The 25,564-nt window shown below is 40.2% G+C and overlaps 1 protein-coding gene across 4 annotated transcripts in view; it reads right to left on the bottom strand.

Moving 5' to 3' along the window:
* Positions 1 to 13,652: 13,652 nt before the first annotated feature.
* Positions 13,653 to 25,564, bottom strand: part of slc2a9l2 (solute carrier family 2 member 9, like 2) — a 127,028-nt gene continuing 115,116 nt past the window's right edge. For all 4 annotated transcript variants that reach the window (XM_034586554.1, XM_034586557.1, XM_034586558.1 and 1 more), the window contains one exon: positions 13,653 to 14,097. In XM_034586554.1, the coding sequence (XP_034442445.1) occupies positions 13,828 to 14,097 (270 nt within the window). In that variant the 3' untranslated portion in view covers positions 13,653 to 13,827. The remainder of the gene's footprint in view (positions 14,098 to 25,564) is intronic.

Below are 25,564 nucleotides of genomic sequence, written 5' to 3'. Positions count from 1 at the left end.
AGAAGGAGTCAACGTTCATGCTCGAGGTGAAGATTTTTATGTAATTGCCTTGAAGCATAATGTTAAATTGACCATCATTTTTGAAATTTATATTCTATGTGGGACACGGCCTTGTTTAGAAAGTCTATACATCTTCCACCGCAAACTAAAAACCCATCTCTTCCGACTATACCTTCAATAAAAAAATAGTAGCGATTTAGTAGCACTTATATGGCACTTACCTATAGCACTTTGTAGGTTGGCTTTCCTGAAGAAAAATGTACTTTCTTGATTCTTGTTGTTCTGGGTTTGTACCCTCATGGTTGAATGCACTTATTGTAAGTCGCTTTGGATAAAAGCGTCAGCTAAATGAAATGTAATGTAATGTCTACAACTATCCTCTAACCACATGATTATCACTGTTGCCATGAAGACGAAATATAATGTCTCCAAAACCAGACAGAAAGTCTAGTTTCCATTGATTCACCACTGCCACTGCATGACCTGGATGAGACTGTATGTTGTTAAAAGCTCTCACTGAGTGGTTGGTGATTACATGTGCACCATGGACAACATCAAGTCATGGAAACACATTTAACTTATGGGTTCAAAAGCCTCATTTCTTTGAGAAAGTCAAAAATGATATCCATGTAAGTGGAGAATAAGGCAGCGCATATAGAAGTAACTCAAGATGGAAATATTCTGATCTGCCGAAGCTGTTCACTGTGCTTTTCAAAGACATATACTAATTATGCATGACTCAAAGTTAAATATCAGAGGTTTTATATTGGAAAAATGCTATGAAACGCTGTTAGACCGACTCTAAAGCTCTCATAGCTCTCATGATTCCCTCTAGATATCTATCATAACTATATTTTCTGTCCATAGGGTCATTCTTGGTTGACTCTCTGAGTCATGCTGTTCTCAAGCTTGGGTATGGAAAGGCAGTACGCATTTATAAGAAAAAGTGCATTGTTTGTTAAAAATATATGTTTCAGATTACAAGTGCTCAGGTAAAGTTTGTGACGTTCTTTGATGATGACAAATGGTTTCAGGTGATATATTATAATGATGGTGTTGTTTTGATCAAGCCAAAAACGAAAACGTCTTGTGCTTTTCCCCCCTAATCTCCCCATGGCTGCTGCCACATTCCTCTCCCACCTGAGAGACCAAAGATCCTGCTGCAATCACAAAGAAGACAAAGAGAATTGCAGCAGGTTAATATCTGTGTTTATCCCCCTTCTTCCAGGCACATTACCAAATCATCACTCTTTTATTGTTGATACCAGGTGCTGAGCTGCTAGTTACCATCTCTCAGTTCAGGGCATTAACTCCTGAGCTGGATTATTGAAGGAAATGGCTTTTTCAAAGGAATCGTGGAAACACATATGGTGTCAAAATGAGATGATTTACACCTGAAACAAGAGTCTGCTGAAATCGTCTCTTGGTATTACAGTAGTTTGCTCAGTTTAAATGCCACTTTAAAGAATGTTATGCTGGAATCATAGTATCAGGTGTAAGCCTACCGCATAATTTGTTTAATAAAACAATATATATATATACACTGTATATATATATGTTTGTTGTGGTGTTATTACACAAGAATAAATAGATACAAGTGACAGAATCATAAAGGCACCCTGTGAAGTTTTTGAAAGAGGAGAAATGCTGGAGACACAGTTGGAAACCTAGCAAACATGTTTATAAACAAAACAGGTTCCAGTTTTGAAAGATTATTACAATTTAAAGCTCTATCCCGGAGGAAAAACATTCTACAATTTTATTAGACTTCAAGGATAGTCTTTTGTGAGAAATGGTGAATATGAAATTAACTGTTAAGAAGAAAACTCCACAGGGTGCCTCTGAATGTATCACACTGAAAACTAAGTAATAACCAGGAGGTCCGTTTCGTAGCCTCTCTGGAGCTTTCAATCAAGCCACACAGTCCTGCAGTAGATTAAGTTGGGTTTTTCTGTTGTAAAGACAAGCTGAACCAAATGTTTGTCATTTCGGGCACGTCACATGTTGCAAGGATTTAGCCAGTACACAAAGGCTAATCCAATGTAATTACTATGAGAGCTCCCAGTCAAATGGTGCTCCAGCAGGCGAATGATTCTCTGATACAATTAGAGACTCTTTAAATGAAAATGTTTTCGCAGTGTGCGATCATTTTAACTTTAAAAAGAATAACATTCCTCCACACAGTCTGCAGATAAAAGTCCTGTCTGCAGACAGGAGCATCCTCTCGCAGGGACAATATTGGTTGGGAATTTTGAATTCAGAGGGGAACAGGAGCGAGAGACTCCCTGCGACTGAACGTCAGCCAGGCTATTTGTGGACCTGGAAGGAAAGATGTGGCCCAGTTCCACATTAACCTCCTGTTTTGTAGGTTTCTGCAATCAGCAGCTGTACAGATGGGGTTCTGGCACACTGTCATTTGAAACTTTTTTATGGTATGAACAGTGTTTTTCTCCCTCAACGGACCCACACACTGACCTACATGCATTTGTCTGACTCTGACACAGGAGAGAATTCTAATGAGCAAGTGTGACAATCAGGTTTATTTAAGGACAAACCCGATTTGAATGAGGTTCATATGAAAATACATTTTCACAAACTATCTATAGCTAGACCTGTAGATGCTGCTTCACTTGTTGTATCACCTCCGTTTTCATTGTTGTTTGTTTGTTCGCAGGATTACGCAAAAACTATTAAATGGATTGCCATGAAATTCTAAGGAATGACGTGGGCAGGAAATAACTAATTAAGTTTGGGTGCAGATCTTGATCAGGACAGACATCCAGGATTTTGTTTAACTTTCTTTCAGAGAATAATCCATCGATCTTGATGTTTAGTTTGGTGCATATCGGATAAAAAACCTGGATCTAGTGAAATAAATATGGTTTCATAAGAGGGACTGTGCATTCTTCTCTAGTTGCATTTAACATGCTTACATTCAGGAATTCATAGACGGAGACTGATAGTGTCTGACAGCTTGGACAGCATGAATTGGATTTTATTGGTGTGCTTGTTTGCATGACAGTGATGGAATATAAATTATTACTAATGCAGTTTTTCTTCAAGTTAAACACATGCAAAAGTAGAAAGGTTTTTTAAAAGCAGCAGAAGCACTCAGTCTGCAGAACTTTATTAGACGATGAGATCAGAATATACAGTGGGTCAGACATAATAAACGTGTCCCGACCTGAAAATCCGTCTCACCACGGGCCACTGGCCTTGCTCAAATATTAATATGCTCGTCAGGCACTTTTAATATGAAATAAGTTTGTGATCTACAGGCGTATGGGTTGCAGTCGTGCTGGAGAAAGTCAGAAATAGCTCATAGGAGAGTAATAGTTTAGAATGAAAAGAGCTTTCATATTTACTTTTCCCTCATCAATGATATAAGAAAATTTAATTGAGAAGACAATGTGGACTTGGCCAAGGTGACTTTGTTCATCTCATGCTCAGATTGTAGTGCAGATTATGATTGTATTATAGAACTATAAAAATACTTTATATATCTCCTCTGGTAGGATGGAGCAGGGCTTCACTGGAGATAAGGGTGACTGTGAGGTCAAGTACAGAAGCAAACATAAACTAATAAGCCACACGTCATCATATTACTTATTGGAGCTGATACTCCCATTCAGTGTTTCAAAATGTTTTACTTTGTTTTCTGTCCAGTGGGTTAGGGTTAAAACTATATATATATAACTACATTAACTAAAGCAGCACTATGTTTGAGTTTGCAAAAAGAAGTCTGTTTCTCTAGAAGTCCATAAGAAAATGCTCCTATTTCTCACTTGATTTGTCAGTAAACATTAAGTCTCAAGTCCTGAGACAGCAGAATGTTCATTTTCTAAATTGTGGCCCCATTTAAGCTAAAATAGATGCAAGTGTCAGGCTCATCTCTGGTCCTTAACATTTATCTAATTCTGGTTTCAAAAAAACAAGTGGGAGCTGGCCAAAATGCCAAACTCGAGGCGACAATACGGCAACTCACAAACCAATGGGTGGCGTCACGATGGGTTGCTGCCACTTAGTGTGATGTGACAAGTGTTGCTCGTGGTCACTGTTCCATCTCACTGCTCTTCTCAACCTTTCCAGCCACAGCAGACCAGGGAACATAGTAAAGCATTTAGCTAAAGAGCCTGATAAAGAACCAAAAATAGATCAATGAGGAGAGTGAATATTGGATTTACATTCATCAGGTGGACACAACTCCATATGAAAGCTATTGCTGCTGCATGTCTGATGGATGTGTAAAATTAGCTGCAACCACTTCATATGCTGATAATTTGTTGGTTGTTTTTCCTGTGAGACTTTGTTTAAAAATAGACTCGTTCAGTAATGTAGTGATTTGCAGCAGCATTTCCTCAGATTTCCCACAGAAAATGTCTGATGTCTTTATATGTGCATTTGGTTTTTACAAAAGTCAAAGCAAATGACGCTTATGATATATGATAATCTCCAACAAACATGTTTTTAAAGATAACTCCATGCTGCTTATAATTTCACAGTTACAATATTAATGGCTGTAATGTATATCATATGTAAGCAGCTACAGTTAGTAGGATTATGTCAACTGGAAAACACGTTTTAAGTATAAATTCAAAATCCCAAGGACGGAAAAGCTTTGTAAATCGGGTGACAGTAGCTGTGGTACAAATATTGCTGGGTTTTATGACCACAAACTGTGATGTTCTATTTCAGTTAACATCTGAGCCACGTCTGTGTAATCCTCCTCAACATTAGGTCAGCAGCTCCTGACTGCATGAGCAGGCTTTTCCCGCAGCTACAATCCACATGCTTCACCTGCTTCTGCACAAACTCTAAAAGTAACACACAGATTGTTCACACGCACACTTATATATCCCACTATTATTCCGATTATGATAATACTCAGGTCATGTACTCAGCATATTCCTTTTGGATATTCTGAATTTGGCATTTTCCAGCTAAAATGGGGGATATGCTGAGGTAACTTGTTATGACTACTCTTATTGTTGAAATACACATACATATATATATATATATATATATATATATATATATATATATATATATATATATATATATATAGGGTACAACTAAATCTGTAAAGGCTGATATCAATATGTGAAACATCTGATCATTATATTCACTAAAATTGTACTGCTTATACTTAATTTTTCAACAAAATTACAAATACATTTCATGCAAATACATTAGGGTTCTTTAAGGAAATGTCATCAAAGATTTGTAATGAGAAGGACATTTTACAGTTGAAACTTGTCAGTGCTCTCTAGTGGATAAACTATGGTGTCACTGTTTTTAAACTACTGCAGTTGTTTTGTTACTTAAGAATCAACATACATATGCTGATACAGATATAAGTTGATACTGTGGCTCGTGCATGCCTCTCAAATTACAGTTTGATTTGCTCATTGTTCTTTGAGAACCTGCCCAATCGCTTACTTTTCTCCTCCCTTCCAAGGCCCAATAAGAATCAGGTGACAAACGTATTGATAGGGATCAGGAGAGTATAAAACTGGGAAAATGAATCCTGAATTAGCCATAGCAACTTAATATAGTTTTCCCTGCTTTCTCCCTACACCGTTGCCATGTCAGCTGCAGTCACAGTGGAGTTGAAGCACAAAAGCAACTCCCACATCAGGAGTCTGTGGCTCGCACAAGAATGTGCACAGTAATTATACACACAAATGGCCACATGCATACAAAGTAATTCCAGCTGTGTCACAATATATGTAGAACAGTGGAGTGTTTATATGTGTGTAACCTTTTCCATAACGCTACAGCAAAAGCACTTAGTCCACAGCACACACATCCATCACGGTGGGCTAAAGAATTGGTCATGTGTTACATTTCCTAACACAAGTTTTGACAGCGTCACACTCTGTGGTCAGACACTTCTTGAATTCCACACGGGGCAGAAACTGAGTGCAACACAACGTGGACACTTACACTTCATCAATCAAAGGCTGGGTGGGTGATTGCTCATGGTCCAGTGCTGTACGGCCATTTTTACCAGCACAGCACCGCCCATTTTCATCTACAGCATGTGTGCACTGGAGAAGTGAACAAGACTTTGTCAGCCTTCACTGTGCCTCAGTGGCTTACAGCTGTGTGAGGTGAGGCAGAGCAGAATACAGTTAAGGAAGAACAATAAATACCGTGATCACACATATTTGAAATGACTCTTAAATTTGTTTAAATCTTGTGTCATTTGATGTACTATAATTTATGTTTGAAAGGTAATCAAGCATCTGAGAAATGAACGGCCACTGTCCCACGATGCAACAGTGCCTACCTTTCACACTCTTACAATAGCTCACAGGAATACACACACACACACACACACACACACACACACACACACACACACACACACACACACACACACACACACACACACACACACACACACACACACACACACACACACACACACACACACACACGTCCTCGTTTGCCCCTTCACTCAAGAATTAAATCAATTCAGCCACCTGCTTCGATTTCGATGGAGATAAGATGTACTTGCAACAGGAAGTTAAGAACGTGAAATGGCATTAAAAAGAAAAATATCTGAATTAACAAATAAAATGAGTTGCAGATGATGGTCCAGTCCAGAGAAGACATTAGTAATCATGGAAGTTTCTCATCATCGCAAGTAATGTATATCGTGATATTGCCATGACCTTGTTTCTTGTCATAAGATCACAGCAGAACACAAAGATGAAAGGAACTGCAGTCTAATGTCACTCTTTTTTCCCCCGGCTTGCTCTGTAAACCCAGCAGACATGGAGTGGTTCACATCAATTTAAGTCCAAGTCAGTCACAATTCATTAAAATTGGGAATCTCTAGCTATCCATCCCCGGTAATAAGTGGTGGAACATAGCACCAAGAATGTTACCCAGTGTTAAAAACCTTTGTGTTATTTTAGACTAGAAATAATTTATCAATTTCCCCTAGTTCTCTATAGTAATAAACATTTGTTATATAGAATACCATCAGAAGGTGAATACTTTCCCCAGTTCCAGGCTTGAAGTAATTCAGAAAACTGACACACGTGTTTGATTGACAAACTGCACAATCAATTTGCAATTTGCAAGACTGTCACTTTCAATTTCACTGTCTTTTTCTCACACAGGCGTGGGTCACTAATGGGCTTCATAAGCTTGACCTTGGGCCCAAAGTGGAAAAGGCTGGTTGTTGTAGAAGTGTGGTTGACCCAGAGAACATGCTCCACTTTGGACTGTAATACAGAATAGAGGGTGTGTCCAAAGTGTTGGGGAGAAGAGGATTGACTGACTGTCTTGTTCAATCAGCTCTTTGCCTAAACATACTGGGACTTCATTTAGGTACAAGACAGCTCAGCTGAATGACCCCCACCATAAACTGTGTGGGGAGAGATGGGAGAAATTGCATCATGGCGTCTTGTGCATGTCTTGGCATACTAAGCGGAGCCTGGCATGCTCTCTGTGATGCACACAGCATCCGTTCATGTGTTCTAACAACAGGGCTCATGGCAAGCTCCTTCCCTGACAGAGGGTGATTGACTCTGTGCAATTATTTCACATGTCCAGTGCCGGCCAATGGCAAAGCTAACATAGGCCATAGCCTAAGGCGCAGAATGTCAGGGGTGAAAAACCTATCTAAATCTAATTTCATTGATCACTGGTCACAGCAACAACATTATCAACAAAAACAGCTTTTAATCACAATAACAACATGAAGTGTTGACCCGAACTGTCAGTCGCATGAGGTTTCTTGTGTTTTCTGTGCATATAAATACATCCAAATATTAGATAAGCCAAAGATTTAGAGCTATAGTCTATCAGACTGAGCCCCTGGAAAGTGAAAGTATAAAATAGCAAGTACCTACAATACAGTGCTGGGGTAAATTTAGGTTTCTGGATAAACTGCATCTTCCTTGCACATAAAGCATTGTGAACTGAAAATTTGCTGGTATCAGTGATAACGGCTAATGGCTTTGGTGTGGACATGTGCCCCATCAACAGATGGGTCAAGTGCAATGCTTTATGTTTAGATTTTATGAATCTGCCCCAGTTTTATTTTTATTATTTGTATGTTGCACGTGTTTGGGGTCTTGCAAACTTGCCAGTTCTATCGAAGAACATCTCAGATTACATTCAATGACAACGTGCCAAATTCTCTTTTAATTTTCACCTTCTATATCTGCTCATGGCAACTACAGTAGTTAAAGTGTAAGAGATCAAGGTTGTAGCTCATAATAATAACGTTGAGCAAACAAAATAAAAAGCAAAAGTTCAACACTATAGGAAGTATGCTGTTTTAGTTTTCTGGTGGCGAGTTAAATGAGAGGATCTTTATCCATAATTGTAGACTATTCATTATCTTTATGTGCTCTTTACGTGTTTACGCTGATGATTTATTTAACTCTTTATGCTGATTAAGTGTGGGTTGTAAGTAACAGATTTCAGACTTAAATGAATCTTCTCTTCTAACAAAACACAACAAAAACATACAAGGAAAAGATGTGCTGATTGCATCATTACAAGACTACAGCAGGCGTTGTCCATCTCTTGATCTGAACAAGGGCAAACGGAAATCACGTGACTGCTTTCTGGTGACATGGACACCAAACTGACACCAAGCTCTTTGTGGAAATGGAAAATCACTCTGTTATTGATGGTCATCAGCCAACGCTAACTGAGTGCTGAAAGGCAGCAGCAGCAGAAACACTGGGGGTGTGGACACACATGAGTGCATAGTTCACGCACATGTGAAGTTGGTGATGTGAGCCAGGCATAACTTTCCTCCAAGGACAGATTATTTCCCTATATTGCTCTCTGCCTCTGGGCTTTACGTCCCACATGTGTGGTACTGTGGATGTTTGGTTGCCCAGGGTGGTAGCCTGTGTGTTTCGTACTGGAGGTTCTTCCTTCATCCTGCTGGCCAGAGGTCTTGAGGTTGTAAAATAAGAGCAGCAGTGTTGTGTGCCGATAGCGCCATGCTCATTAGCCAGACTGGCTCATTAGTGTGACGACCCTTTCTCTTCTCCCGTGGTGGAGAGAGGTTCCATATTGCTCCCTGACTGAATTGACTTTTCCGTACTGTACAAGGTCAATTAAGCTTGAACTGGAGCAGTGGATTCTGCCTTCCTGCCCAAGGTTGTCCAGTTGGAGGATGGGGGGTCTGTTTCCATGGAAACTATGGCACACATGGTCATTGATGTTGTGTTACAGTAAAAATTGGAGTACAGGCTTTGGCTCTCATAGTATGAGCTAGTAAAGAGTATTCAGAGCTCATGAGAGGGCTAAGTCTGTGTCAAGCCAATGTGTTGGAACTCAGGCTCTACAAGGTACAGCTTTCTGACCTTTTTATCTCGTGTATACGAGAGTTGACGACTTTGTGCAAGAGGCTGAGGCCTTAGGCACTGACCAGTACTCCTGATGTACTGTAGGGAATACACATTTATCATGTTTGGCTGACTGAGTGAATGTAAACTTCAATGTGCTGTTGCATTGAAACCTTATAGAGGTCTGCGTTGATGTCCAAGACCAATCACAAGTCAATCCTGACTCCTACGTTTATAGCATCCAATGACAAATCATATTCTATCATACAATAAAATGAACTTGAGTAAACATAATATGAACCACCTAAAATGACAGAAACCATCTTTAATAAAAATTAATTTGACACATACATTTATCTTTTAGTTTGTTCTATGTCGCATCTGCTCACATGGAAGGGCGGGGTTTGTAATGTAAACCCCATTCAGCCACTAGGGGTTTCTCAGGGGGTTTTGGCTTCTCTTATAGGGAGCTATCATGGTGCCCACCTTTATATACAGTCATTGGCTCAACACCAGATCTATTTGAATTGCAGAACAACCTGAGATATGAGCAGCTATTCAAGTGTGACATAAAACTAGTTATTTAAAGACTCCAGCTGTGCTAACCGAACCAGGGTTACAGGATATAATCAATGAATTTTCACCTCTATGCCAATGTGGGGCTCTTCAGATCTCGGGACTACGATGAAAATGATCTGTTACTATTCACATTTGTAATTTTATGTCTCCTCTGTGTGAACTGCTTGTATTGGTATCAGACATGGTGCATATATGAGATAATATGTGAACAAGCAGCAAGGTTTAGTAATATAAGTCCACTGATGGATGTTAAGTGGTTTATTTTGACTGTATCACTCTGACTCATAACACACATAGTGCACTGTGATACCAGGGCATGAGAGTTAACACGGTGTCAGAGATATCGCTCTATTGAGATAATTCAGTTTGAACCCATTGTTGTGTTACTCACGTGATAGATAATTAAAAAAATGTTTCCATATAAATGAATGGAAATACTGTACCTATATAACTTTTCTATGTCGGCTTTTCAACTGGAATGAACCACAAAGAAGAATCCACTTTAGCAAAGGCCCCTTCTTCCTCTCCTCATCTCTGTCTCCTGTGCTCTTAGATGCTCGCTCGCACACTTACACACACAGGTAACAAACTCCCAGACACATATAGTGTCTCAATATTATCCCGAGGGTGTGTAAAGTACTCAAGCTCACTCGTGGTAAACCAGCAGCACTGAGACTGAAGGAGAAAGCAGATGCTTCAGGCACAGCAGCCTTCTAATGGAGCTGCCAGTTGAGGGGCCCTTTAGCCAAATCACTGTTTTATTAAGTGCAAATGTCAACAAAGGTCTTGGAGCTAAAGCCACCACAAACAAGTTGAAATCCTCAGAACCGAGAACAGCCTGAAACGCTCCTGCTGGGAGACAGGGCTCAAATGAACTCTCTGGTCAGGCTGAGAGAAGAAGGTCAGATGATGAATATATCGCACAAATAGAAAAGTGCAGAGAGATACAGGTGTGGGAGGCAAGGATGCAGCAGGTCTTTGCAACAAGAGTTGTGCATGTAATTTTGAATGCCAAGACTGTATCATGGTGATGGAAATAAATCTGTCTATGTGTGTTTCAGGTTCGTTTGGAAAATCTCATGCATGCAAATTTCATATCACAGATAACTGGATGAACTAGCCAAGGTTTGAGAAACCTGAATTTATCTGCTATTTCTCCCCAAAACAAATTAGGATATGGTGCAATGTCTCGACACTGAATCACTGTGCTCCCTCCACTGAGAGAAAAACAACAATGATGGCGAATGAGATACCGATGATTGACGCACCAAAGAGAAATTACAGTTGTGACACTAGTAATTCGAAGGATAAACTATTTATTGCTTGTCGCTTCTTTTCCATTACTGGTGATCAGATGGTGAGGCTAAATCCGGCAGATTGGTGAATTCAGCAGGCAGGCAGAAACTGAAGTGGGTTAATCCTCCACTGCTGCGGGAACTCAGTCCATGCAGAAAAGACACTGGCAGAGATGTCAAATACTCAGCTGTGTACAAACAGATGATCGAAACGGCCGAATCCTAGTAAACATCATCCTGAGTTTTTTTTAAAGATTTCAAACAGAGTGGCAACACTTTATGTAACAAAACTGTTGCATCTTCATACTTCATCCCCAGCACTGAGGTCGTCCAACCTGATGCATCCATATGTCACGAGATCTCTGCTCAAAACTAGAAGGCCCCTGGTACTCTGCTGGCACCAGAGAGAGGGGAATGTCCTGTGCTGGAGGAGCACGACAAAAGCTTGGATCAAGGGCTGACTTATAATAGATCGCAACGAGGGAGCTGCTCTGCTACGCACGAAACCCTGACCCAGAATCAGGTCGTCTGCGAGACGTTTAGCAACAGGTTCTCCACAAACATGCGGTGCGAGAGACGAGAGGGGCGACCGTTGTCGTCCCGCGCCCCAGCTCTTTCCCGAAAGGCTCTACTCACCGGAGTGAGTGGCTGCCCCTAATCTCTGGAGTAGCTTACATAGAAAAGGGGACAATAAAAGAAACCTGCATATTCTTTTGTATTTGAAAAGCATGCGATTTACTGAGCGAGGCAGCCTTCTGCATTACGAGCAGAGCAAAGGCACCTGTTTGGTTTTCACTTTTCACAGAAGAAAAGGAGACACACGGCGCAAAATGGTCCACTCATCATTGAGGCTGTAGCGTTTTCTATGCTGGTTGATATGGCAAAAATTTCCATTTCCTGTCTTTGCTTTACAAACACACACACACACACACACACACACACACACACACACACACACACACACACACACACACACACACACACACACACACACACACACACACACACACACACACACACACACACACACACACAATCATTTTGCCAACTTCCTCCTTAACGCATAATGGGAAGCTCATTTAATTTCCTGGGAGGATATTTAAGAGTTTGGGCGAGCAGCAATTTATCAAACACAGTCTGACCATGCAGTGCATCCTATTAAATATATGGAATTTATGTCTTTGCGCATATGATGCAACATAATTACTCTCACAGCAGCAATAACAAGCAAAGCTCTCTGTCAATTACCCACTAACTAACAGTGATGAGAATATGACTCCTCGAGAGTCACATACTGGAACAGAGCAACGATCAACACTTGCACTTGTTATTCTCCTCACTCCCAAGCCTGTGTGTCGGTAATATGCGCTGGATATGACCAGGAATTAAACTGAAAGGGATGATGGATGGAAATTTCTCTCTTCTACAATGTCATTTGTATACTTGGGTGGCCTGTATCACAGCAAAGCACACACACACACACACACCTTTGTCTGTGTGAGAGGAGCGGGTGTGATGTTAGCCCTGCAGGCAGTGGACTTTGAAATATTGAGTACACCCTACTGCGGAGCAAACTGTGACTGCTAGCCAATGCTACGCTTGTCTGCCTCTGTTCAGATCACTTCTCCGCTGGCTCCCGCCATCTGGTGGGAAGTAGCCCTGGCTCTTTTCAGATTTGGAGAGGCTCCAAAAGACTGTCCCTGTCAGCTTTACTCTGCAACGTGAGCTCTCTCTCCCGTTGTCTATATTAGGAGGTTCAGCAAGACATCAGTATTAGGGTTATAATCCTGCAAAATATGTCTCTCCTCAGACACGTCTGCACCCCCTCCCTCTCCCACTCTCATTATGAAGCTGCTCTGGGACAGCCACAAAGATGAAATCTGACCGAGATAAAGAGACGCTGCGGCAGCTTGTCTGGTTCATGAAATATAGTCAGCCTCCTTTTGATCAAGCGGTTGTCTGTTTTGCCTTAAAATAGCAAATTTTATTCTTTAAAAAACTACTATCAGCAATATCTTTATTTTGACAATGACTATATGTGATGTGAAATAGGTCACCTGTATTGAATTTAAAAGATCATTTTAGTTTCTTTAAGATCATTACCTGCTCAAAGGAGGTTACGTTTTTTCGAAATGTGGAAGGACGCGGTATGGGTCAGAGAAGAACCCATTACATTTTGGTGTTGATATCGATAATGTTTTTCAACATTATCCTTGAGTTCCCAGAGAATAATGAATGGATCTTGATGAAATGTGGTTTCATAAGGGGACTGTTGGACCTTGGAGGAGTTACGTGTTATTCTAGTTTGTTTGTTTACTGTTACACCAACACTAACTATTAAGTTTAATATTGTATTGAGACTCCCTTTAGAACAACATTTTATGCAAACCTTCCAGGGTTGCTCTAATTCATTATTGTTATATAATGAATATTGATTAATAAAAAGTGAGCATCCAGTTGGTTTGTTTTATTTTACTAATTGCTGTAAACTGAAATTCTGTATTATTCCTAAATATTCCAGTGATAAAAAAACATACAAAATATACAAAATATCAAAAAAGCATAGCATTTAATTTCACTAATCACTGTGATAAAATAAATATGTAAAAACGGCAAATATCTTCAGTTTATCTTTTCAAACCTGATTCCCCCACAATACAACACGAACTCTCCGTCTTCACAATCTGGACTTGTTCACTTGTTTTCGGCTTAATGCACAGATCCAGCTCCATTTCATGGCTGGGGGAGGAGGCAGGGATTTTGTTGATCTTGGCAAAGCTCTGGCTGATGTCCATGAACGTTTTATTTTTAGTTTCGGGGAGGACGACATACAGGTAGCTGGATCCCAGGATGCAGACGGCCACAAAGACGAGGAAGGTGAAGGACTGCAGCGTCTCCTGCACCAAGACAAAAGCAAACAGGGACGAGTTAGAGAGACATTTTCTTTTTAAGACACTGAATACATCTTCTGATGAAAAATGTGTCAGTTAAAACTAGATCCAGAATAAAATGAACTGACTACGCAGCTTCATGGTTTTCAAGATTACTTCTCAGCACAATTCATATATACTGCTGAATCAAATATAAAGCAGTGCGGTTTTTTTTCCTATTGTAGCATTGAAATCATTAGATGATTACTGCCCCCCCAACACACACACACACACAGCCAAATGCTGTCATTTTTCAGACGACCTCAACTCCGCCAACTCCACAGAGACGTCGTCTGTGGCATCTGTTTAGTCATCTGTACGTGTCACGCTGAGGACATCGCAACATCGCCCCCGATTTTCCACTGAAAAGCTGTTTGTGAGGAGGGTTTGTGCAAATTGGAGAAATGTCCTCTTTAGATTATTTGTATACATTTGTGTGTTTGTGCATTTAACTGCATCGCAGATACCCAAAGTATGAAAGCTAACCTTGTCCAGTGTGTTATGCCAATAATAGAGATTAGTGACAGATTTAAAAATACACACTGACTGATTACCCAGAGGGAGATTTAGAGATGGAGAGAGTTTGTGAGTGTGTGTGTGTGAGGGGGAGAGAGAGAGAGAGAGAGAGAGATTTTTGAGGCAGAGAAACTTGAGTTACCCCTCGCACTGTGTCACTGAGCTCTAATCCCTCGCTTTGAGGGGGCAGAACTCTAATGTAGTGCAATGTACCTTGTATTAGAAAAGCAGTGTCCAAACAGCCATAACCTCGATGAGGAACTACTTACTGCTTTGATTTCGCTGGTTATATCACCACTGCTGTGACCCTCGGACACTGTTTTCCTCTTTTGAGTGTATTTCATAATGGCACTAAAAAACAGAGCATCGTGCACAAAGCCTGGCCCACTTTCCATGCTGACCCGGTGACGTAACGTGCATCTGCAAAGTTAGTGAATACCTACAAAAAAAAAGCCATTCTCTCCCAGTTGTCATTGGAGATAAGTCAGGGTACAAACACATTTGTGCACCCACTCTGTCTGTCATTAATCTAATTTCTGCAATCCCCGTGGATTGAGGAGAATGAGACAGTCCCTTCTTTGACACGGGGATAAGCTTTTGATCTGCTGTGGTGGCTCAGCTGCGTTTAGTTTGGTGCACATGCACAAAATATTTGGCATGCATACAATACGACACATTATCGGCAGGAGAAATACACAAATCTTATGTTTTCGCATTTCATGTTAAACCTAGAGAGACACTAGATGGTACAAGATAGGGCAGGAAAGGACAACACGGGACAGTCGAGGATAGATCATCGTATGGCAAGCTGGGACAGACAAGGCCAGTGCAGGATGTGGAAAGACAGGACAGAACAGTAAATGAGGACCTGGGATAAGACAGAACCAGTGCAGGATGGGACAAGGTAGAAAAAGATTGGTCAAGGAAAGTAGAGGAGAGAAAGGGATTAAACAGAGCAAGACAGGGAAGAGCCTGAGTGATGTGTTTATATTTTACACTGAGAATGAACGAGCAGAGCAGCTGGAGTTACATCAGACTGTGTTCGTCGTAAGTCACTGTACAGAGCAGAGTATTGACAACTACTGCACTGTGTTTGTCTCCTGTAGCCGCTGTGGAGTTAATGTTGTTCATACATCTCCATCTTTTCTGTTGCTTTGTTCTGTTGTTATGTCTATAAGTGGTCAATTGATATATGCAGCTAACACAGTTTATGAGCACTTACTATGCTGTCCATAGACTTGTAATTATCAATGATGTGTGTGTGTGTGTGTGTGTGTGTGTGTGTGTGTGTGTGTGTGTGTGTGTGTGTGTGTGTGTGTGTGTGTGTGTGTGTGTGTGTGTGTGTGTGTCATACACCTGCTAGCCTAAACATAGCTATAATGTAACATAGTAATGTTTACTCAGAGCATTTTAACTGCCTGACTCCGTAATTTACTTTAATTCAAAAAGTCCAAAAGAGTACATTTACAGGAGTGATTTTTAGTATGCCATTCTCTCCACCCTTCAGCTGATTTTAAATCAATTTCTTTTAATTTTGTCGTCTGTTTTTGTATTAGTGCGCCTGTACAGCACCTTGAATCTACCCCTGTATATTAAGTGTGCTCTATAACAATAAGGGAGCTAGCCTGATCTCTCGCCTACTAAAATCAGACTGCTAGTTCCTCGGCTACTAAATCATTTATCTATTCATCTTCTCAGCTGCCTCGCATTATTTTCAACGTTCACACAAAGTCATCCAGGGGGCTGAAATGAAAACCTTTTGTGGGTGGGTTCTGGGCTGTGGGCCGTATGTTTGACAATACTGGTGTAAAATGGGATCAGAAAGGACTGAAAAGTCCAAACTCAAAAGCACAGGACAGAAGAGGAGAAGACAGAAGAGGACAGGAGAGAAGAGGAGAAAAGGAGAGGACAGGAGAGAGGAGAGGAGGACAGGGAAGAGGAGGAGAGGATAGGAGAGAAGAGGAGAGGACAGAAGAGGACAGGAGAGAGGAGGAGAGGAGAGAAGAGGACAGGAGAGAAGAAGAGAGGAGAGGATAGAAGAGGACTGGAGAGAAGAGGAGAGGACAGAAGAAGTCAGGAGAGGACAGAAGAAGAGAGGAGAGAAGAAGAGAAAAGAGGACAGAAGAGGACAGGAGAGAAGAAGAGAGGACAGAGCGGACAGGAGAGAAAAGGAGAGGAGAGGACAGAAGAGAAGAGGAGAATATAGGACAGTAGAGAAGAGAATAAGACAGCACAGGGAAGGACAGGACTAAAGGAGAGAAAAATAACAGTAAAAAATAACACCCACTGTTGACATTAATTTGACAGAGACATGTAAAATGTCCTTGCTAAGCAACTTTTTGTTGCAGTGTCACGGTGACTACTTTCTTGGGCAACACTGAGTAATCATCAGTGTTTGGGGGTGTGAGCCGGGTGCAGCCGAGGTGGGGGATTATTTGCATGTGTGTGGGCTGTTTACAATAATACATAATCTTCCTAATGGGATGCACACTAAATGATGGCGTCTGCGATGCATGAAAGAATGAAACCGTACATGAGATTACACAGCAAAGATTATATGTCCACACATGTTCAGAGGTTTAAAGGATTAATATACATCAATGCTGACCTTGTGTGGGAGCACAATGTTGCTAAATCAATCTATCGATTTGGATCACGCTTATGGATCATACCTTTGAAATTTCTTAACTCATTAGTATCCCATGCACCTCACGGTATTCGGATGAATGTGATCAAGTTTGTATGGCTCATTAGTCTTTACATATGTCATATAATAATAGAGCCAGTTATCGCCCCATTGTAAATGTAATATTGGCAATAAATCATCTAAATTCCATATTTAGTTTAATGTAAGAAGAAACATGAAACGAGCTTAGTAAACGCTAACAAGTCATTAAATAGCTAAATGGCAACAACGGCTCTTTGCACGGATTAATACATTACTAGATAATAATGCCAATATATTCATTACTGTAGGTCCTGTAAAAAACAGCATCTTCTATAACATCAACAATTCGTTAAAATTAGTCAATGGTTTATTTATTTTATTCTAATAAGTAGAAAATGTTCCAAACCCACAATGAATGTCATGTCATTATCTAAATATGACATAAATGGTTTAGAAATTACAGCAACTTTCTATATATTTTTTTACCTCCATTATCTTCCATAATCTATTATCTTTCTTTTTTCTTGGCACTATAAACTTCGAGCACTCTGTCATGTCTTGTGAAAGGTTCTGTCTTAACCCAAAATTGAAACAAGTCTGCTTCGCCGGCGCTCTTTAAATTCACAGACACAATAATCCCCCGTCTCCTTTATTTCCAGCCTACTTCTCCCAAATGTGGATTTGTGCCCGGAGAACGAAACAAAGAGTTGAGATAAAAGCAAGAAAAGAGGAGCCTAAAAAAAGTCTCTGTGGAAAGTTGAAAAAGGGCTTTAAATTGCATAATCTGCACAGCGCTAAGACACTAAAATCTGCCACAACATTGGTTAAATGAGGTCAGCTGTTGCTGCACCGCTGGTGAATAACCCTGGATGCTTTCCTACATTGGGAACATGAAAAAATATTACTGTGCCAAGAAACTATATTGTTTTGTACATGGATAAAGATATTTAATGTAGACCAAATCTGGGCCAGACTAAAAAGGATTGTGGCCCATATTTGGACCAGTTCTAGTTAATGTAGTTCTTTTTTGGTTGACATGTGGTATTACTATGGCTTATTTGTGGCCTAGATCTGACAAACGGGAGCAGACCGCACAAGTGCCATCATTCCTTTCATTCGGTATGTGGGCCGGAACTGGGCCAGATTAAAAATGCACTGTGAATCACACCGATACTCCACTCTGAATAATAAAAGTGTCTATTAAATTTAAAAGAATTTAAATCTGTTCCCTTTTCAGAACCTTGACAAAGTGCTTAAGACTGAGCAAAGAGAAACTGTTGCTCGTTTTAAAAAGACACATTGGGATTTCTTTGCAACCACTGAGCATCATAATGTGATGTACTGTCTAGACAGAATTCAAAGATAAAGACATAATTTAAAGCTCCAGAGCAGAAGGCAAAAAATTTAATCAGCTTGTGTACAATTATTAATGCTGCCCTGGTGAAAAATGATTTGTGATATTGGGCTACATAAATAATACTGACTTGATTTGACTCCATGGAGACACTAAACGACCACAAAGAGACATAAAACATCCACAGAGACTCCGAATGACCTCAAAAGAGACAAAACAATCTCAGCTGTGTATCATGCAGACATTTTGTGTCTGTTTCAGTGTCTTAGGGGGACATTTACATGGGACCTTATCGAGAGTGAATGGTTGTTTGTCTCTCTATAGCTGCTTTCAGACATGCACTGAACTGCAAATAATCTCCTGACAATCTCCGGAGGGGCTGTTTGTGAGAGTGCAAATGTTTGAGAGAGAGGCTCCAGAGTGGCTCCTTCCAGACCCTTAGCAAAAACTCCAGGCAATGTCAGAGTGAGGGTATTTGAGAAAAAAGCAGTAGATTCTATGGAGGATTCACTACGGGCGATTGGCCGTGGTGATGATGTTTCAAACACGCAACAAACGCAAAACTGAAAAAAACTATAAGTAAACAAATAGCTCAGGATGAAAAAGTGGTGCAACAAACATAAAGGAGACCGACAACTGAATGTGCTGAAAGTGGGGGAGTTCAACACATTTCAGTCAATATTTTAATATTAGGTTCACTAAACTAGACTTCAATGGAGACAGATGCCGTCGCTCTCATCTGTTTAAATTGTGAGTGTTAATTAGGCACAGAGGGAAAGTAAACGTTGTGAGAATGAAAACAGGAAAAATGTCTCTGAAAATATTTTGATCCATCAAAATTAGGAACCTAAATAAAACAGGGGCTTTATAGTGAAAACAGGATTCTTCACCAACTCACATTGATATTGAGAAATAAGCTGAAGACAAACAAAACTAAACTGTCAAGCAGCTGCCAAATACAGGCAAAACATTACTGAAGATGAATGTAGAAAATGTTCAACACTCAAGTGGTGGATTTACTTTCTTTTCCAATACTGCATAATAATGATGTGGTTTGAGACTGTGTGGTACTCCTACTGACATTCCCAATAGTCTCAGCTGCATACATCAGTATTGTAGCATTTTTCATGAACACATGTTCACATAGTGGCGTTAGCTAAAAACCCTGCTGCGCTCAAGTGCAGCGTCACAGAAGGCGCTAGCATGTCATGTAGACACTAAGGGATCTATTTTAAAAGGTCTAAGCCGAGGACGGTCTATAATCATGGATGACACATCTCCTCTTCCTCCCACTATCCAGAAATGAAACCAAAATATCCCACATACGACCTCTGCCATCTTGTGGATGTAGAGCCGGAGTCTCCGCATTAGAGATCGGGGGGGGAGTTGAAGCCGCTGTATTGAGGTCCTGCCAATACACATGCTCATCAGCTGTCTCAGCTGTTTTTTGAGCATAAATTCAATAATTAAAACCAAACTTTCTCAGTGTGATAAGAACAACCTAAAATCAAAACAGTTTTGCTTTACCTTTCGTTCAATTGAAGAGGAAGAAAGGGAAGAAAGAAGGTTGCTGCACGAGGAGTGTGGTTCAAAATGGTCTATTAATCAATCTCGGGCGTATGCAGCTGCGATTTGCCCGGTGGTACGAGAGAACACTTCCCTGGAGGGGAAACAGATCAGCCCATGGGCATGATAGACTGTATATAAAGATGGACGACATGACTACTCCCCAAAAGTGAAGCCAAAGTGTTTGGTTATCCCCTTGTGGCTGGCTGCTGTATAGGTCATAAACCCTGCCTTCTCTATGTTAGTGGATGGGACATGGGCCAAACTAAAAAGTCAAAGTACACGTTAAATTCATTCTCTCAAAGATGGTATCACACTGTTTGTTCAAGTGTTCATTTTACTGCTAAGTTGGGTTTTAATGAGGTATTTGATACAATAAAAACAGGGTGAAACGGTATGGTTGACAGCAGAGTTGTGATTCGTTGAGTGCTTGATGGGATCTCACTACCATAGCTCCACCCCCCAATATGATGCCGGCGTTCTTATCCAGGATATTTTAGCTTCATTTCTGGATAGTGGGAGAAAGTGGAGTTGTGTTGTCATACAGTTTGTGCTGCACGTTTTAAAAGCACACTTCAAGTTATATTATCAGTATACTTTTGTTTTAAAACCTGTATTATTTACACTGGCTTCCTTTTTACATGTGCACTGTTACTGCACCTGACTGAAGTGTGAATGATCTTGTGGCAGAACATCAGATACAAGCAATACAGGACATGCTCATCAAAACATTGTTCTACACCTCCAGAAGTGGTCAAGCTCCCCACAGGGGGAAAAAATATGTGTTTGTATCGAGGCACTTAAGCTTTAGTAATCTCACACACATCTATTCCTCCTGTGAAAATTGGGGAGCTGACCCAGCACATTCAGGAAACCTGTAATCACTGTGAGCCAAACTACCACTTTGTGCTCCCTGAGGTGATCTGAACTGTTCTCTTGTTTTATTTCTGTGCCCTGTTTGTGTTTCCTTTGAAAATGGACTAAAGACTTATGTTTAGAAAAGAAAAAAAAGCAACGGTGATACTGCAAGAACAACAACGACCTCCTTGAAGAACCCACTGAGTTTAATTTGCCCTTTTCAACTATTTTAGCCCTCACTTGACTCTTTGCCGCCAACACATGACACATTGGTGCAGCTGACTGAAAAGATAAAATTAGGTTTATCTGCAGGGGCTGCAGAGAAAAAACACATTTGACAGAAGGTCAACCTAACGCCTCTGTCCACCATGCCATGAGCAAAGTATCATTCTGATGTCAAACTTCTGCACTGACTTTCGTCTAACTCTGTCTATCCCTCGGGTAATTAAGAGAAAGATTACTGTGTGTATGGCTGGAATAATACATTTTAATATGATTAAGTTAAGGTGTCAGAAGCAACAGCAGTTAGGATATATTTTTATCTGTGAGATGTGTAGATCTAAAAAGCCATGGGCGATAGGAAAACTGTATTTATACAAAATATACACATTTAACATACAACAGCTGATTATTATTTGGTTTCAAATCTCCATTAAACCTGTGACAGCTCTTGTCTCTATAGTCACCATGTTTTCAAAATGTGGCTGCAACACAAAGTGTAACTGGTGTTATATATAGTTTAGCCTTTGTATATGGTATACTGTATGTAACATGCAGCCGTACCAGTCTGCCATCGAATGCCATGGGCTACATTGTTAGAATCTATACATGTGCACTTCTGCATGAATCGGAACAAAGTCGTGTTGTTCACCCAATAAAGTCAGGCTATGGTGGTGACAGATGTATTGTAATACGAGGTAATCTGCATTTTCCACGTAGTTCCGTCACATCAGTTTTATTGCAGCAGATTGATAGTTAAGTGAATTTCTGATTCCCTGCGCCTGCTCTCAGACCTTAACAAGGTTATGCCTGAAATGTTCTGTGCTCATGTCGTCTCTGCTCATCCTCAGCTGAGTGGGACTATAACTGAATCCTGCTTGCAAAAGTCCTGATGAATGCCTCGGGCTAAATGCCTGCGTCTAACTGCATCGACTAGAGGTCAGATTCATTTCTGCTATGCACGCTACAGTATTTATAAGCACGGTGTACTCAAGAGTGTCTGAAAAATTCAATACAAGACTAAAGATGCAGATAAGGCACATAAAACACTGACAGTCCCTGGATTAATCAAGGTCCCACCGATCGTTTAAGTGGCGACATAAGCAATTGTTTTATGAGATGATGCGTACCGGGCTTCATGTAAAAGCAAAGTCTATCTATAATCCAGTGTGATTAACATGATTGATCTAATGTGGGCAACACAAGACACAGACTATAGGAAAAATGTATTAACTAATCTACTCCAATTATGTTCCCAAGATTGGAAATATGATGAAGTGCATAATAAGGAAGGGGAAGGGAACCTCCTGGCTGTGTTTCGCCCGTGGGAATGTTTTATCAGGACTGAAAGGCAATTCATAAATACCAAAAAGACAACAACTTAATTAATTAATCAAAGAATTCTCCTGACACCAATTATTTTTTTCTGTGATAAAAGACAATAACACAAAATAGTGGAGTCATGTCCCTGAAGGGGGCCTCTTCTGGCTGTCCTCCTGTCAGGTCATGGTCAGGGTAAATGCACACAAAAGCTGTGTAAGCAAAGGTGTGGATTTGTTTAAGCTGTGAGTCACCATCACTACCATCTGACGTCAGCCGCATCACCAGAGTACCAGTATACAAGCCACTGCATTGGAGAAACGTGATGCATGTCATGATAATAATAACATGGTCTGTAAAAGATGTTGTGAAAATGTATCATTTGTGTATCTTACCTTGTATTCATTCAGATATAGATTTAATATTACACATTATGGAATTCGCTATGCATTGAATTAAGACCAATTCCAGCCTCTTTTCATCTTCTGTCTATTTTATTGCTGTTTAATTATTTTATTCTTATTGTTTCTTCCTTGTAAAGCGTTTTGTAACATTGTTAAGAAAAGTGCTATATGAATAAAGTCAAATGTTATTATGACAATTTCCCCGTAGCGTACTTCATTGTGGTATGCAGCAGAATTATATCATTGACAGGAAACTGCTACATAACATAACAAAATGTCTCGGGAAGACGAGAGGCTTAAGCAAAGCTCCTGAACCTTCACCAGGTATTTCTATTAACAGTAAATAACTGTTTGCACACAGCTGGGAGAAAAAGCCCCCGGCTCTTTCTGCAAATGAAGGCCAGAATGAAAAAGTATCTGAATACATTGAGAGAACTGTAGGTTTGAGAGGGCATGAACTGCAGCATATCTATATTTTTCCAACACATAAAGATTGAAATGTCAGAAGCCATTAGAATCTAATGAGGGACAAGTGGGACATTATGACCAAGAGCAAAGTTCTGTCTCTATAAAAAGCAGTGCTGAACTATGTCCTTGGCACAGCGGGCAATTATACGGCAGACAGTAGATTTTATTTCTCTCACTCCAGAGGTTTTATTTCTAATATAACTAGTAAATATAAAATTGAATATGTGAAATTCAAACCACAGTCTTTTTTAGATATGTATATGATTATCTTATCTAAATTACCCACACAATGGTGGCATGGTATCTACTGCTTCTAAAAAAAAGAGTGTGTCTAAACATTTGTATCACCGCCGAATAGAATAATTCTGATAGGATGGATGAAATGATCAAATCGAATCTCAGGTTTTTAAATAAGTTGAGAGCCTTTTACATTCGAAGACTAAGGCAATTGTGTGTTCAAAACATTGGGTATTCTTTTTGGTGGTAGTAGACCTAATGTTGCTAGGCTAGCGAATGTGTGGAGTGTACAGTGTCTTGGAGGAAATAAAGGTGACATGTTAAAACACGTGTTCCCTGATGTTTTCACGATAGAAACAAGCTCAGACCAGAGTCATGTGTTAAGAGGTCAACACAGTTACAGGCAATGTAACAGTTATCGACCACTTTCAAGATCCTTGCAGGTTGATGTGTGGCTACATGACTTGTGGCTTAGAAAGTAGAGAGGCTCCTCTTTACTCCACTTACTAGAAGGTCGGTGGTTTGATCCCCAGATCCTCCAGTCTGCATTGCGTAGTGTCTTTGGACAAGACAATAAAAATTGGACAAAATAATGCCCCTGACAGCTCTGCAGACAGTGTATGAATGGTATGATTGTGAGGGTGAACAGGTGAATGGGACTATGAATGGTGGATGGTAGTGTAAAAAGCTTTAAGTGGTCATTTAGGCTATGTAAAACCACTATATAAATACAGACCATTTACTTGACCGACATGCTACACAAAGGTGGGATTATTAAATGTTCTTTCATTTTTCAACTTCTCTTTGGGTTTATAGTATCTCAGGGATACTTTCCTTTCAGAACTAAGAATAGTGTTTCCCTTTTTTCCAAAAACAGGGAAAGGAGCAGTGGTCCTTTTATCAGGTTTCCTCTTGTACTGGAAAAATTAACTAAGTGTGGTTGAAACCTATTTTATAGTTGAAGAGTAACTTTTGCAGCCTTGTCTAAAGACCTTTATGACCTGAGCTGTTTTATGGTCTGAACTGTGTATGACCTGAAAACTGCCAGACCCTTTTGCCACTTATTTACCCTCCAAAGAACGGAATGTATGTCTGCTTATCTCCTTAGGAAACACATGTAAATCAGTTGTTTGTGTTTAGATTCCTCTCTCTCCTGCGCCTACAGAACCAGTCTGAACTGGTTCTGAAAGACAGCCTTAGTCCTCCTATATAAGATGCTTGCATTTGAGTGTCCTGCATCTTCACTCTGAGATCCTGGTGACTCTCTGTGTTGATCCTTTCTGCAGAAAGCCCCGATTAAAATACACGTGGATAACTTTGGTGTTTCCAGCCTCTTGTATTTCCAGATTTCCATCACACTCTCCAATATTCAGGGTTATAATCGATGGTAACTCCCCAAGAGACCACAAATTGTTGGTCTTACTTTTAAACAAACAATATAAATTCTGTTAATTAATGAGCTTATGTTTCTTTTTTAAACTTTGTACAGTGCCAGTTGAGTTGCGTCTTCGTGTTTTCACTCTTTATGCTAAATTAAGCTGATTTCCCTCCGGCTTTTTCTCCCTCCTGCTGAAACATGAGAGTAGTATGTATCTTGGCAAACTCTCAGAAAAACAACACAAAAAAGCCTCCTTCTAAAAACTGTTAAAATATCTTTCGCTCTGATATGAGAAACCGTGCCAACAAATTCCCCAACACCCGAGGTCTTATAGAGTGGAGGAAAACGTTGTATAACAGAAACATGTAAGTCAGCAAGGACACAGCTTATCTCCAAATAACAGGTTTCATTTAAAGCACACACACCTAATGACTTTGTTCGTGACT

Source organism: Hippoglossus hippoglossus, chromosome 5, assembly GCF_009819705.1.
Source record: "Hippoglossus hippoglossus isolate fHipHip1 chromosome 5, fHipHip1.pri, whole genome shotgun sequence".
Lineage (NCBI taxonomy): Eukaryota > Metazoa > Chordata > Actinopteri > Pleuronectiformes > Pleuronectidae > Hippoglossus > Hippoglossus hippoglossus.
Note: the sequence above shows the minus strand (reverse complement) of the source record. Positions and strands in the feature narration are given on the sequence as shown.